This window comes from Callospermophilus lateralis, chromosome 15 (assembly GCF_048772815.1).
Source record: "Callospermophilus lateralis isolate mCalLat2 chromosome 15, mCalLat2.hap1, whole genome shotgun sequence".
Lineage (NCBI taxonomy): Eukaryota > Metazoa > Chordata > Mammalia > Rodentia > Sciuridae > Callospermophilus > Callospermophilus lateralis.
Window position 1 is genome coordinate 66446431 of NC_135319.1, and position 17081 is coordinate 66463511.

At 39.3% G+C, this 17081-nt stretch overlaps 1 protein-coding gene across 1 annotated transcript in view; it reads left to right on the forward strand.

Moving 5' to 3' along the window:
* Window positions 1-9848: 9848 nt before the first annotated feature.
* Window positions 9849-17081, forward strand: part of Entpd7 (ectonucleoside triphosphate diphosphohydrolase 7) — a 39287-nt gene continuing 32054 nt past the window's right edge. The window contains exons 1-3 of the mRNA XM_076834580.1: window positions 9849-9922; window positions 10203-10297; window positions 11414-11596. Coding sequence (XP_076690695.1) covers window positions 10290-10297; window positions 11414-11596 — 191 coding nt within the window. The 5' untranslated portion in view covers window positions 9849-9922; window positions 10203-10289. The remainder of the gene's footprint in view (window positions 9923-10202; window positions 10298-11413; window positions 11597-17081) is intronic.

Consider the following 17081-nt stretch of genomic DNA (forward strand, 5'->3'; position numbering starts at 1 on the left):
GTCAAAGATGGAAATATGGATGGAGGGGGTTTGGATGGATGTGGTGGGAATGAAGAGAGAATAAGTTTAGTTTTAAATAATGAGATGTCTTAAAAACACATGGAGACAAGTAAGCGTGAAAGAGTGAAGATCATCTTACTTGAAGTGTAGGAGGAAGGAGCATTGATAAGGGGAAATGAAGTAATGCATGTTACTGAAACCTAGTATGAACAGGTTTGGCTGATTTTGCTCAGGGTTGTGCATCAAGTGCATCTGGAGAAAAATTTGAATGTAATTGTAGACAGCATTTAAAGAGCAGTTAAAACGTTTTTTGGAATATGGACTTCTATATTTGTTTCAACATGAAATTGAGATATAGCAAATAAAAAGAGAGAAATGGTCTCAATTTGACCGGCTGACTGAAAACCTCAGAACTTAGCCCTGTGAGCTATTAATCAGATAAGCATTGCAAGTTTTTGTAAAGAATCCTGCTTAACAAATGCCTGAGGGCATATGGGTTTATTAAAGGATGCCGCAGTCTGGCTGGGCACAATTCAGGAGCCACTTGTCAAAAGAAACTAACTTTATTTTTAGAGCCACACAAGATAAACAAAACAGCTCCTCAGGAAAAAACCCTCAGAGCCCAACTGCCACCACCGGCTTCCCACAAGCCACACACACCCAACAACAACTTCCTCCCACAATCCTCCTGCTCTTGAGGCCGATTGGCTGGGTCGCATGGGCGGAGCCAAAAAAGTCCCCCAATGAGCAGCTCCGTGGTCTGAAAGGGCAGGGAAACAGCCCAATGAGCATCACCGCAGAGGAGCCAATCAGCTAGATGTTGCTAGATGTTGCTGGGGCTGCTGTGAGCCAATCATCAGCTGGTAGTCTGAAAGGGCAGGGAAACAGCTCAATGAGCATCTCCACAGAGGAGCCAATCAGCTAGGTGTTGCTGGGGCCGCTGTGAGCCAATCATCAGCTGGCAGTCTGAAAGTTTGCTGGAGCCCCTTCGGCTGTGGCTCTCAACATCTCCCCCTCTCTGCTTAAACAAGAAGCATGTGGCTTAGGGACCGTGTCTGCCTTAGGTTGTCCAATAGTACATATGGTCCTTACCCGTTATTGGATGAGCTGACCTCAAGGCGTCAGACTCCTGTCTTAGGTTGGTACCATAGTAATTGGATCTTACCCGTCATTGACTACCAGTCCAGTATACAGCCACACCTGTGTAGAGGTCTTCGTACCAGCGGGGGGGTGAGGTTCTTTGCCTCACCTCTGTTGGCCCCCAAATTTTAGCTGAACGATCATGACAAACAGAAGGGAGGAAGATACACCAAGCCAGCTGACGGCTCCTTTTGGAAAAATTGTACCACCGATGACACCATCAGCATAAATACCCCAACACTACCAGAAGTTGCTGCACCAACAGATAGTTCACAATGCATACAAGTGAGTTCACAATGCATATAAGTGATACATAGTCCAGGCAAGTTCTGCAAGCAGTTCAGTGATGGCTATAGCAGAAGCTGTAGATTGGTTTTATCTTTGTCTTCATGCACTGGGATGAAGATAGGAATTCTGACAATAATGGCTAAAGAAAAATTATATAACATTATATAACATTCCAGAAGACACTAAAAGAAAACAATTTTCTTAACAATTTACATTATCTTTAAGAGAATTATTAAATATAATGAAAAGGAAAGGTGAAAGTAAACAAACAGATCTGTTAACCTCCTTTTTTGTTCACATTTTAAAACAATCTTCAACAGCTGTTTACCCAATTTAAATTAAACCATTTAAATCACGTGAATAAAAAAAAAATTATTTGGATCCATTTTTTCATGAGCGCTCATCATATATGACATATGGACATACGTACATTCAAACACAAAACACAAGTGTGCACACATAATACATACGACACATAACATAATAGTAAAGGCCTTATAACTTTTTACAGGTGAAATCTCCATTGCAATGTTTAAAAACTCTATAGTCAAAAAATAGGACTGATCAGCAAAACATTAACCTAGGTCTGTATGAGCTCAAAAAAAAAAAATATGGGAAAGGGCAATAATAAAATAGATATTGAAAAAAGCATTCTGGTTCTGTCGCAGATGTAAGAATAGCCAAACTGGAGTTCTGGATATCACATCTTCTTTTTGGTCTGTAGAAATCGCTTTAGTTAATCTGTCTGGAATCCAAATTAGCTGCTGTTCTCCCTGTGGAAACACATAAACAGACCCCCGACTCCAGGCAATCACTGGGTCAGGACCTTAGTTAATCTCTCTGGAATCCAAATCGGCTGCTGTTCTCCCTGTGGAAACACACAAACAGACCCCCGACTCCAGACAATTACTGGGTCAGGACCTTTCCATTGTCCTGTTAGAATATCCTTCCAAAGTACCTTGGGCTTATATACATTTTTTGGACACATATGCCTTTCCGCAGCACTAAGCCCTGATGAATCCAAATTTAAAAAGTTTAGAGTAAAAAGGGTTATTTTAAGTTTATCTTTGGGGAATATATACCCCTTCCCAATTCCTTCTTTTTGCTTTAATAAGTACATTTTAATAGTTTGATGAGCTCTTTCAACTATGCCTTGTCCCTGTGGATTGTATGGGATTCCTGTTATATGAGTAATGCCAAATGATGAGCAAAATTGTTTAAAAGAGGTAGAAGTATAACCAGGGGCATTATCTGTTTTTAACTGTTTTGGAATGCCCACAGTGGCAAAATTTTGTAAGCAATGAGCTATAACATCTTTAGTTTTTTCTCCGGCATGAAGGGAGCCCATCAAAAATCCAGAAGAAGTATCAACTGTAACATGCAAATATTTTAATTTTCCAAATTCTGGCAAGTGTGTGACGTCCATCTGCCAAATATGGTTAGGTATCAATCCTTTAGGATTGACTCCAAGATTAACTTGTGGTAAAAAGGTCACACAATTTTGACATTGTTTTATTATTTGTCTAGCTTGTTCCTTAGTTATTTTAAAACGCTTTTGTAAAGTATTAGCATTGACATGGAACTTTTTATGAAAATTTATAGCTTCTTCTAGTGTAGAGAAAATATGTATGTCATGTGTAGTTTTATCTGCTAAATCATTGCCCAAACTAAGGGCTCCAGGCAATCCTGTATGTGCCCTGATATGTCCTATAAAGAATGGATCTTTTCTGTCCCAGATTAGACTTTGTATAGTGGAAAGCAAAAAGAAAATAGTAGAGGAAGGGGAAATCCTACCAGCATCTTCAAGGGATACTATAGCATTAACTATATACTGACTATCGGAAAATAAATTAAATACATAATTTTTAAACATCACAAAAGCCTGTAATACTGCCTTAAGCTCTACCTTTTGAGCTGATTGTTTGGGTACTAAAAATGTAAAAGTTTGATCAGGTGTAACTATTGCTGCTGTACCATTATTTGATCCATCAGTGAATATATTTGGAGCATTCCCAATAGGTGTTTTTCTTGTCATTTTTGGAAAAATTACAGGATGCGATGACCAAAAAGACAATAAAGGATTAGATGGTAAGTGGTTATCAAATGAAACATTAGATTTGCACATGATTATTGCCCAAGTATTTAACTCATTAGCTAACTCATCAATTTGATTCATAGTATATGGAGTAATAATTTTATTGGGAGAAATTCCAAACACTCCCTTTGCTGCTTTTATTCCTTTGAGTATTAATTGTCCTACAGCCTCAGGATACCTAGTAAGAATAGTGTTAGGAGAATAAGATAAATGTATCCATAATAATGGGCCTTCTTGCCAAAATACTCCTGTAGGAATATTTTTTGTTGGTAGTACAATAAATAATAAAGGCAAACTTATATCAATTCTATCCAAATGCATATTTTCCATATATGTTTCAATGATTTTTAATGCCTTTCTTGCTTCAGGCGTTAACATTCGGGGTGAATTTGGATCTGATGGACCTTTTAGGATATCAAATAAAGGTCCCAACTCTCCTGTTGGTATACCTAGATAAGGCCTTATCCAGTTTATGTCTCCTAATAACTTTTGAAAGTCATTAAGTGATTTGAGTTGATCTACTCGTATTTGAATTTTTGGTGGACAGACCATGGTTGAGGATAATAGAACTCCTAAATAATTAATTGGAAAATTTAATTGTACTTTATCTATTGCTATCTCTAGATTATAATTTTTTAATAAGTTTGTAAGTGTGGCATAACAGTCTAGCAATGTGTTTTTAGCTTTGTGTGCTAATAATACATCATCCATATAGTGAAATATTTGTAGTTCAGGATTTTGATTTCTAAGTGGCTGGATTGCTTTGTCAACATAAATTTGACACGTAGTTGGGCTGTTAGCCATCCCTTGAGGGAGTACTTTCCATTCATATCTCTGATCAGGACCTTCATGATTCAGTGCAGGGATAGTAAATGCAAAACGTGGACTATCCTCAGGATGAATTGGAATTGAAAAAAAACAATCTTTAATATCTATAACTAAAACATACCAAGTTTTTGGCAAAGCAGACAATTGAGGAATCCCCGATTGAGCAGGTCCCATAATAACCATCTCATTATTAATGGCTCTTAAATCTTGCAATAATCTCCATTTACCAGATTTCTTTTTGATGACAAAAATGGGAGTATTATGGGGAGATACAGAAGGTTGTATATGTCCTTCTGCTAATTGTTGTTTGACCAGATCATGGGCTGCTAGTATCTTTTCTTTAGTCAGGGGCCACTGAGGAACCCATACTGGTCTTTCTGATTTCCAAGTAATTTTTATTGTCTCAGTGGCCCTTTCTGAAAATCCAACCCATGTCTGTCTGTTCCTTGATCTATTTGTATTGGTGCTGCTATACCTTGTTCTTGTTTTCCTAATCTTTTTCCTTTCCTAAAACCTTGTCTAGTCATAATAGTGGGTGCATTTTGGTTGATGTTATTTGTTAATGTCAAACCTAATTGATCTAGGACATCTCGTCCCCATAAATTTATAGGAAGATAATCCAATACATATGGCTGTATAGTTCCTTCACATCCTTCAGGATCCTTCCAATCTAATACCATTGCACTTCTATGGGGATTAGTCGCCACTCCTAGGCCTCGAAGCGTTTGAGTGGCTTGTTGTAATGGCCAATGTTTTGGCCATTCTTGACGAGAGATGATGCTAAGGTCTGCACCTGTATCCAGTAGCCCATTAAATTCATGTCCTTGAATATTTAGTTTTAGCATGGGGCGAGAATCTAAATTTAAAGACAGCATAGCCCAATCTACACCTGTGGAGCCTAATCCCTTGGAACCTCTTTCTATAGCACGACTGGAAAATTTATCATGTAGGCTTGGTATTATTAGTAACTGTGCTATTCTATCTCCTGGTGAAATTACTGATATACCATTTGGAGAACTGGCTATAATTTTTATTTCACCTTCATAATCAGGATCAATTACCCCAGGACTTATCATAAGTCCTTTTAGAGTAGAAGAGCTGCGTCCCAATAATAAGCCTACTGTTCCTTTGGGAAGAGGTCCTTTCACCCCTGTGGGAATGATTTGAACTCCCATCTCTGGAGTTAGTACTGATCTGGCGGAGGCGCAGATGTCCAACCCTGCGCTCCCTCTGGTTTGTCTGATGAGGGATCTGATGGACAATGTGTCCTGGGCACTACCCTGATGGGGTTGCTGGGTTCCTCCAGTGCTCCGTATATTTGTGGTTTTGGGCCCCGGAGCATTGGGCCCCCCTGTCCATTTTTTGGCAATGGAGCCCAGTACCTTTCTCCACGATATCGTGGATAAACACTTGGTCCTTGTTCGTTTTTTGATAATGGAGTACCCTCTATGGTGGTTTGAGAACGGCATTCATTAGCCCAATGTCTCCCTCTACGGCATCGTGGGCAAATACCCGGTATTCTACTCCTTTGATACCTAGTTTTGTTAAACCCTCCTCCTATGGGGCAATTCCTTTTAAAATGTCCTGTTTGTTCACAATTGTAGCATGTTCTTGGCCTGGAATCTAAAGCCTGTTTTACTGCAGCTGCCACAATTTGCCCTTGTTCATTAATGTCTCTGGCATCTAAAGCCTGTTTTACTGCAGCTGCCACAATTTTCCCTTGTTCATTAATGTCTCTGGCATCTAAAGCCTGTTTTACTGCAGCTGCCATGACTTGCTCTTGTTCATTAATGTCTCTACATAATTTAATATATGTGTTTAAATCTTCATGTTTCCATGGTCTAATGATATCTCTGCACCAACGATTCGCTTGGTCATAAGCCAGTTGTTTTATTAATGGCATTGCTTGTTCTGTATTCCCAAAAACTCTGGTAGCTATTTGAATAAGCCTATCTACAAATTCAGCATAAGATTCATTAGTTCCTTGTATTATCTTAGATAATTGACCTTGTAAACCTCCATGTCCTTGTAAAGTCTTCCATGCCTTAACTGCATCTACAGCAATTTGTAAATATACACCAGGATCATATGCAATTTGATGCTGCTGATCCTCATAAGGTCCCTTTCCTAACAACATATCTAGATTTCTCTGAGGATAACCAGCTGCTGCATTTCGCCTAGCTGTCTCCTTGCAAAATTCCTCATTGGCAACCTTCCATAACAGGTATTGTCCTCCATTTAGCACAGCTTTACACATATTAGCCCAATCTGCTGGCGTCATGTTCAAGTTGGTAATAGATTCGACCAAGCTTACAGTGAAGGGTGCTTGAGGACCATAGGTTGTCACAGCCTCTTTTAGCTGCTTCACTGTTTTGAAATTTAAAGTATGGTAAACTCGCTGCCCTCCTACCTCAAATACAGGGCATGTTAATACTTGAGATCCTGTCTCAGGATCTGAACTATCCACTGCGGGGGTTGGGGGCCTCTCAGCATATGAAGGTGGCCTTGTCAGTTGGACACTTACGTCCTCTGGTGATAGAAAGGTGTTAGTAGCAGTCTCCTGTAGAGGTGGTGCTGTTGGTTGGACACGTAAGCCCTCTGGTGATAGAAAGGTTTTAGTAGCAGTCTCCTTTTGTAACTTTCCCCCTGATGGCTTTTTCTGCTCTAAACTTTCTTTCTCTGTCTGATTAGCTCGAAAGACCTTCTCTTTTCCTTGAATCTTTTCCTCTTTCTGACTAACTTGAGAGACCTCCTCATTTACTTGAATCAATATGTCTTCTCCTTCCTCTACCTTTGTCTGAATTGAAGGTTTTGGACTAAGAAAACCAGATACCAACGCCCACAATGCCAATGTGCCAGCTGGCAGAGTTCCTGGGCTGTTCTTTTCTATTCTTTTTAAATCTTCACCATGATGGTTCCATTGTGATATATTTAATAACTCCTCCTTAAAAAGCCATGGGCTACATTTTTGCATTGTATCAACGTATGCCCTGACTGCTCTTGATTTTACTGGGATGCCTTCTTCCTCTAACAATTTACTTAACACTCTTTCAGTTTGTTTTTTACTAGTTTCTGATCCCGTATTTCTACTATAATACAACCCAACAAGATGACGCCAAACAAAACCGAGACAGAATGAAATAAAAATGGAACCACACAAAATCATTATAACCTTTCTATCCTCCTTACATGTGCATCCGTCCTTTCTCCCTATCTGTTCCTCAGACGTAAATAGTTTTTCCTCAGAAGTGAGCGGTTTTTCTTCCGTCTCACTCATCTCCAGGGACAGGCAACTTAAAACAAAAATGAAGCAAAACAAAAGAGGAATCTTAAAATGGCTCCCCATCCTCTCACCCTGCCCTCAGGGGCGAGCGGTTTACTTACCCTCAGTCGCTCCCCGTACGGGCCACCAAATGCCGCAGTCTGGCTGGGCACAATTCAAAAGAAAGTTTTATAAGAAAAGACCAATGAGAAAGTTTGGGGGTTAAAATGTAGATTTCTTTTCTGTTTTATGACAGTAGTTATTTACATCCTCTAATTTTAGAGATTATTTCAATGAACCTTTGAGTTTTAAGTTATAATTAGTTATAATTATAAGTTGTAATATAGTTCATAAACTATTAGTTTATGAAATAGTGATAGTAGTAATTCTATTTCTGCTCAAAAGCACACATTTTTGGAGAACATCAAAGTTTGAAATATACATAGATTTAGAACTCTCAGAAGACAACTTCAAGAAGTTTTTTAAAAAATTCCAAAATGTTTGTTGAGTTCTTTCCATTTCTACCTTATTTTAATCATTGAGCAGGGCTCTCAAATAATAAAAATATCTGATATTTGTATAATTTTGTGGTCAATCCCAACTTGAAGTAGTGTGAAGATTTAGAGACAGAGAAAAAACAGAAATGAGAATAGAAGAAGAAGAAGTGACAAGTTAGCAAACCACTTATATTAAGACAGTAGTGGAGGGAAAAAGCAATAGTCATGAGAGACTGAATCTACAAATTAGAAAACTGGCAGATTATAAATAGCAACTAGAACCTGCCCCACACACTTGGCAGCAGAACCTGATCAATGACTGTCAGCTTCTCTATTTTTTTTTTTTTTTTTTTGCCATTCTCACCTCTAACTTAGGACCAACTAGAGACAGCCAAATATGCTCCCCCAAACCAATCACAAAGATGCCTGCTCCTAGTTAGCTTTCAGCTTCCCCATACTAATGCTCCCAAGTCAGGTTATACATGAACACCTCCCTCCACCTGTCCTTCTCTATTAAGCTCCCTCACTTTCCTGATAGCCTTTGAGTCTCTGCCAAATGCAAGTGACAGTGACAGACTCCTGATTATGGCCAATTTTGAGTAAAATACCCTTTGTTCTCATTTGAGTGCTCTTCACCCCTCAAAACATTCATTTCTTCATTTATCATACATTAGTCCTGTTGTATGTGCCAGACAGTGGCCAGCTTTGGGAACATGAAGAGGCAGACAGTCCTGCCCCTAAGGATATTCTGGCTAGTGGGACAAACAGACACATAGATATAATTCAAAGTGGTAAGGGGAACCATAGGGATGTATAAAAGAAGTGTAGGTCAGGTAAGTCTTTTAGAAGATGACCCTTAAGACAAATGACAAGGGATAAGCTGAGTTGGTCTGGCTAACAGGCAGAGAAGGGGTGCGTGGAGAGAGTTATTGAAGGTAGGCGACGGGTTGCAGAAGATGCGATAGGGGCGGGTCACGGAACGATGATAAACGTGACAGGTTGCGAAAATCTTAAGCCTTTATGTTGTCCAAGCGACTCCCTCGGGGAAATAAGAGAGGACTGGGGAAAGCAAAGAAGACTAAAAACATTTAGATTCTTAAGCTCCAGGAGGGCAGAGACCCAAAAGCTCGTAATGGGTGGCACACGTATTCAAAGCATTTTGAATGGATGACCATAAGTACTTTAATGAAGACATCGTCTAGGATTTATGTTTTTCTCATGGGACATGACATCACTTTTGGTGGGCTATAGGGAAGGTTTGAGAGAACTGCCATTCTGTCAGGGAAGGATGGTGGGCACGAAACCTCCAATGGGTTGTGGGCATGGGATGCACTTCTGTCACGAACACCCTGAGATCCATCAACCCGAGCACTAGTCCTAGGAACAGCTGCGGAGAGTGACCCGTAGTGAACTCGCGCCACCGTGAGGTCAGCCCACACAGCGTCTCCGCGCATCTTTCACCTGTGCGCCCATCGTCCTCCCTTCCAGGCGGAGACTCGACACCACGCCTTTCCGATTGGACGTGGCTGGAAATCCCGGGGCGGGCATTAGATGCTGTGCGCTCTTGGGGATTGGCCATTCTGGCGGATGGACGTGCTGCCGGCGCAGCGGGTTCGCCCTTCGCTCTGGCTGCGTAGGGGGCGGGCCCCTCTCCCGGGTCCCATGTCACTCATTGGCTCCGTGCGGTTTCCTTGGGGACGTGGCGCCGCCGCCGGCACGGGCCCTCCTTCCGGCTGGGCTGGAGGCTGTAGGAGCAGCTGTGGACACGGCGGATCCGAGCGGTGCAGAGGGACCGGCGGGCCGCTCGATCCCGTGAGTGGGAATGCGGGAGAGCTGCGGGACCGGGGGAGACGGGAGAGGAAATGGGGACCCTCTCTACCTGGGGATTGCAGATTCCTCGAAGACGGAGCTGGCCCACGGGAACGCTCCACTTCCAGATCTACCCGGATAGGGGGTCCTCTGGGCCTGAGGAATGAGAGGACAGACACGGAGTGGGAGCCGGGGAATGGGTGGGAGATGTGGAATTCTCGTGAAGGTCTAGTCTCGTGGGCACTGCTGGAGGTAAGCCTGAAACCCAGCCAACTCTTTCCAGGCTGCAGACTTAGGAGATGCCTGGGACAAGGAATCCACCTTCTCAGGTCAAAAGAAAAAGGAGGTGACAGACCACTGAAGGGAACCCATGGCTAGGTAAGGCTGCACACTTTCTCCCAGATTGGGGACTTCAATGGAGGATGGCAGGAGGACCGTGGGGAGGGGATCCTGAGACTATTATCTATGAGGTCTGCCCTAAGGCTGCACCTGGACTTTGCTTCCTGTCCAGGAGTATGCAAAGATGGTCAAAGCTGTGTTTTTTTGAAGGCAGGTGCAATAAAGAATTTTTCATCCAGTGACCCTAGGATTGTAGAGGGAGTTTGTTCACTCAGCTCTGAAAAGTGCTAGATTGTAATATTCTTTCAGATTTCCATCTGAGTGAAGCTAAATGTCCCTTGAGGAAGTTAAACTGGAATTATTTTTTGAATCACTATAGAAAGTGAACTTCACAATTGAATACAGTTATCCATATATTATAATTCTCTGAAACTTTTTTTTTTTTTTTAAAGATAAATGTAGATCTACATAACCCAATATGGGACGGTTGCAAAAGAGAGCGAAGGAAAGAAGCAGAACCATTTTTTGTGCTACCATTTTTGTAAGACCACGGGAATGGGCACACACACACACAGATATTACCACATGTATTGTTATGTATTTATGCCTGTATAGCCATAGACTATTCCTGGAAAGATACATTGAAAGTTGGTAGCAGTGGTTACCTCTTAGAGAGGTGGTGGGGTCAGATCAAAAAATGCACTTTTCACTAAATTTTGAACTGTTTTATTTATTTATTTACCACGTGAATATATAACTTATTAAAACATTTTAAAAAGTAAGTTGAGTAATTTTTCTGACTATCCAGTTTCTTGTCAGCGTTCCTGGTGGTAATGTTGTAGTTGGTCTGATTCTCCAGTGTTATAAGTTCCTACAGGAGCTTGGTGATCTTTTCATTAATATGAGATTAATTCTTTGAATTGCACACAAAAGTACAGAGTTTGGAAAGAGCAGATAAGACTTTTTTGATTTGCATAGAAGCACCATGAACAATATAGGTGCTTTTTTAAAATTTGAGATTAAAACAATAGACTTTTTCTTGGCATTTTTTTTTTTTTTGTCTTTATTAGGAGGGCTTTTATCCAATTTAAAACCCACTTTAAGCACTCAATCTTGGAGACTTTTCAGGCTTAATTTATGTTTGTCTCATTTCAGGATCAGTTTTTCCTACCTCTGCCCAGCTTCCTGGTACTTCACTGTGCCCACAGTGAGCCCATTTCTCCGTCAGCGGGTAGCATTCCTGGGGCTCTTCTTCATATCCTGTCTCATTTTACTTATGTTAATCATGGACTTTCGACATTGGGGTGCATCATTACCAAGAGATAGGCAGTATGAAAGGTGAGTCAGCTTTAGATCACTGAGCTGCTTTGGCACTGAAGTCATTGACTTTTTTTTTTTTTTTTTTGTCATTGACATTTTGATAAGTTGTTTAACGTACTACTACCTTTGGCCCTTTGTGGGGATATTGTACTTTTAATAGTAAAGATTGCATGTTATTTATTACTTAAGAAAAATCTTAAGCTCCATTTTGCTGTGTTCAATTTTGATTCAGAAATGCTGATACTGCCTTTTAATCATGAAAGGCATCTTTCTATTTTCTTGTTTTGGTGGGCTGACTTACTGGGTGCATAAATGTTTAGGATTTTTGTGCATCCTTGATGAATTGATCCCTGTACTGTTAAATGATTCTCTTTGTCCTTGATTATATTGTTTGCTCTGAAAGCTACTAATCTGGTATTATTACAACTGCTTCAGCTTTCTTTTGATTAACGTTAGCATGATTGATCTTTAGTTTGTGCTCTTAGTTTTAGCCTATTTTTGTCTTAGTATTTAAAGTGGGCTGCTCCTAGTTACTGTTTAGTTAAGCCTCACTTTTTATCCAGTCTGACAATCTCTGCTTTTTAAAAAAATATTTATTTATTAGTTGTAGTTGGACATAGTACCTTTATTTTATTTATTTATTTTTATATGATGCTGAGGATCGAACCCAGGGCCTCACATGTGCTAGGCAAGCGCTGTACCACTGAGCCACAACCCCAGCCCCAATCTCTGCTTTTTAATTGGGGTGTTTAGGCCACTTACACTTAATTATTAATTGAGTTTAATCTATATTGCTGTTTGTTTCTATTTGTCACATTTTTTTCATGTTCCCTCTTTTTTTTTTTTTTTTTCCAATTTTCTTTTAGTTGTTGATAGACCTTTATTTTATTTATTTATATGTGGTGCTGAGAACCAACCCAGGGCCTCACACATGCCAGGCAAATGCTCTACCACTGAGCCCCAGCCCCAGCCCTTTCCTCTTTTCTTTTTTTTAAATTGAGTATATATTTTTTTTTTCTGATTACATTTTATCTCTTTTCTTTGCTTAAAAGATATAACTCTTTTTTAAAGTGATTGCTTTAGGTTTTATAGTATACATCTTGAACTTACCAGAGTCTATTAAAGTAATATCACACCTCTTCACAAATATTATAACAACCTAACAGTAGTATACTTTCATTCCTCCATTCCCCTGGGTCTCTGTGCTATAGTTGTCATACATTGTATTTCTTACATATAACTTCCACATAATGTTGTTATTATCTTTGCTTTAAACAGTCAATTATCTTTTAAAGAGATTTTTAAAAATAAGAAAAAAAAAAGACTTGTATATTTACCCATGTATTTACTATTTCTGGGTTCTTTATTTTTTTTTTGTACAGATCTTTATTTCCATCTGGTGTCATTTCCCTTTTTTTCTAAAGAATTTTCTCAATTTCTAGCAGAGCAAGTCTGCAGGTGATGAATTTCTTCAATTTTTGTATGACAGAAGAAATCCTTATTTTGTTTTCCTTTTAAAAGAAATATTCATTGGTTGTAGAATTCTAGGTCAATTGGTTTTTTTCTTTGATTATTTTAAAGATGATGCTCTCTTGACTTTTGGCTGGCATTCTTCTTGTGGAGAAGTCTGCTGTCATTTTTATCTTTCATCTTTCTGTATATAATGTGTTTTTTTCCTCTGACAGCATTTTAGATTTTCTTTCTTTTCCTTCCCTTTATTTCTTCTTTCTTTTCCATCTTTCTTTTGACTGGGGATTGAACCCAGGGGTGCTTTACCACTGAGCTACATCCCCAGTCCTTTTAATTTTTTTTACATTGAGACACTAAGTTGCTGAGACTGGCCTTGAGCTTGCTATCCTCCTGCTCCAGCCTCCTAAGTCACTGGGATACATGTGTGTACACCACTGTGCCCAGTCTTTTAAGATTTTCTTTTCTTTCTATAGGCACCAGAGATTAAACTCAAGGCACTTAACCACTGAGCCATATCCTCAGCCCTTTTTTATTTTGAGACAGGATCTCGCTACATTGCTTAGTGCCCCACTAAGTTGCCGAGGCTCACCTAGAACTTGTGATCCTCTTGTCTCAGTTTCCCAAGCTGCTGGGATTACAGGTGTACACCACTGTGACCGGCTAAGATTTTCTTTTTATCACTGGTTTTAAGCAATTTGATCATGATTTGCTTTGTTATAGTTTCCTAAATAATTTGTGATTCTTATTTGGGAGAAACATTTGCTGAGAACTTGCTGTGTGCATGACATTGTGATAAGCATGGCGATACAAAGATATAGTGTGGTCCTTGGGTTTTTGGATCTACGGATTTGCAGTTTTTAATCAAATTTGGAAAAAGTTTGCCAGTTATTTCTAAATATATTTTTCTGTCCTCCCCAGTTCTCCTTTGGGGACTCCAGTTGCATATATATGGAGCCATGTAATATTTTCCACAGCTCACTGATTATCTTTTTTCCCCCCAGTAGGTTTTTTTTTTTTCCTTGTGTTTGATTTGGATATTTTATTGCTGTGTTTTCAAGTTCATTAGCACTTTCTTCTGTAGTATCTAATCTACTGTTAATTCTACCTGGTGAAAACTGAAAACCTTTTTTCATGGAAAACTCATCTGAGTTACTTGACATTCTTTCAGTGCCATACTAATTGCACAGAAGATCTGCATTCTTTTATTACAGTGATTCATTTGATTATTTTTCTTTTTTTGTGTGGTTAGTTTCTGCAGAAGCTACAAAATTAAATGATGGCATGTTGTGTTCATCATCTTCAAAATGATTTTCTAATTTATTTTAGAATTTTCTTTTCCTTATTGCTCCTCAGATATGTATCAGGAGACTTCAGGCAGCAAGTAACAGCCAAAACTGACTTAAATAATAAAAATGTTTATTGGCTTACAAAACCAGAAGTTCAGGGATAGAGGGACCACAAGTTCAACACTGGCTAGCAAGATGGGAATCTCTGTCTCCTCTCCATTTTCCACAAAGTCAGCTAGTTTAATGGTTGCAAAATAGCAGTCAGTAGCAAGCAAAGCAACATGCATCCTCTTTCATGTCCTGTGGGAGAGAGGAACAGGTGCTCCATGGCCCTCTTCTGAGAATGAACTACCTTCCCGTAAACCTCGAGCAACCCTTTCCTTGAATCTCTTTTGGTCAGAATTGAGACACATGCCTACTCTTCTTTTCATTTTTGGGTGAATCTGTCCCCAGTATGTGTTTTCTATTAATTCTTGTCATTAATTCATTAAATAAAACTTTATTGAGCAGCCACTATGTGGAGGTGATAATAGACATGAGGACAGGGAGACTTTGGTACCTTTCCTCAAGAAGCTTATGTTTCCCACCTTTCCTTCTGTAGCAGCTCTATTCATTTGTATTGTCTGAATCTTCCTTTCCTGAAGAGGAAGCACTGTTTGGGTGACTATAGTACTCTACAGTTGGCTTTAAGAAACCTGTTAACATTGGAGACCTAAATCCATAAGTTTAGTTTCTTTAATGCTTATTGGGATTTTCTTGACAAACCTAAGTACATTTTCTCACAGGAAAACAACATGGTCTAATTATGGAATTCCATATAGATTAGTTTATATGGCCAGAGAGACAATTAGGGAGTGAGTAGTGAGCTGTATAAATGGAGATGTAGATCAGGCTGGGTCTCCTAAGCCATTTTAGGGGGTTAGATATCATCCTAAGGATAGAGGGGAGGCTCTAAAAGATTTTTGAGAGTATTTGGATCTGACTTGCTTTTTGAAGAAAGCTCACTTTGGTGGCATTGTGAAGAATGAATTGGAGGGGAATAAAAGATAAAGCAGAGAGACTAATTGGAGTACTTCAATAGAGATGATGGTGGCCAGAACTTGGGTGGCAGAAACATGGATTGAGAGAAGTAAAAACATTTGAACCACAAGTGGGAGGAGGAGTGATTCAGTAGTTTTTTTTGTTTGTTTTGTGTGTGTGGTACTGGGGACCAAACCCAGGGCCTTGTGCATTCTAGGCTGACACTACACTGCTGAGCCATGCCACTGGACCCTGATCCAATAGTTATTATTTTCCACAGTATGCCAAGTGACCAGATTCAATAAATACTTATTAGGTTGAATTAACTGAAACAGCTGCAGAGCTGAGGAGCACACAGACTGCACATTGTAAAGACGTTATCCAAGTGTTAATATCCTGTAAGGCTCTTGCACAGCAGCCAGCAGCCAGCATGTACATATTGTCACAGATTACCATATCTCATTAAACTTCACTCATGAATCATGTAGGAGGTAAACATTTGCTGACAGCTTGATATGCATGAAATTGTTAGGCACTGGGGTACAAAGATGAATAAAACGTGGCTTCTGAACTCATAGTTCATGATCTAATTACAGAGACAGACTTGAAGGAATAATTATTTCCCAGTGAGATAATAGTTTATATGCAGCTGTGTAGAATCAGGAGCAAAGAATTAGAAACTGTACATAGGTAGGAATCGGGAACAAAGTTAAGAATCAGAAATTTGTCAGAAGAGGCCCATGAGGAACTAAACTTGATATCACTAAGCTCATGTCCTAAAAGTGATGTATTTTACTGATAAGATAGACTATATTACATAAAACCTGCTTGCTTTTCTTGTACACACAGTTTTATTCATATGGTTCTCTCAATGTAACAGAATAATATCACATTGGAATATGCAGGTGAGGTGAGGTATGTCAATAGCTGTAGGCACAATGATGGTAACAATTAGTAATATCTGATATCCTGAGGGTGAGGAAACCCAATTTCTACAGACATTTTCTATAGCGGTAAGTAGTTGTATGTATTCAGTTAAACATAGTCTAATAATTTATGTTAATATTGATATTAAATAATTGATTTTTAATCTTTGCATATCTAAATCATTTGGGGACCATTACCAAATGAAAATAATAGGGCATTTTGTTGAGGGAATTCTAATATGCAGCCTAGGTTGAGAACCATTTGCTGTAAGGAGGAGGTATTGTGGTGTAGGGGAAAGAAGATTGGTTTAGAACTAATTAGCCCTAACATTTGCTAGTCTGGTGACAGGGGCAGGCTCCTTACAAGTTCTGGAATCTCATTTTCTTTATGTATGAAGTTGGAGTAAAAATAGCTGCTTCGTACTCCTGTCATTTGTACTTTTAAAAGAGGATAACATCTAGGACTGTCTATAGACTAATTTATTTTTTGTGGCATCTGCTATTGCTTAAGCACTGGGAACACTAGCTTATGATCAAATGATCAAGCAGGTAACTAGGAATCAATGGAAATACCTATCACCTTAGTTCAACAGCTTAAAATATTTTTAAGGCAGGTGCTTGTAGTTTTGATTTTTGTATTACTACAAATATAACCATATTTTTTCCTACTTAAACTGTTTCTGAATTCACATGATTAAATTTTTATCAGTATTTTGTGGTGATGCACGGAATGTGCTATGCTTCCAGAAACACGCTTACAAATATCTTCACAGACGCAAGTTTGAAAACCTTAGATCATGA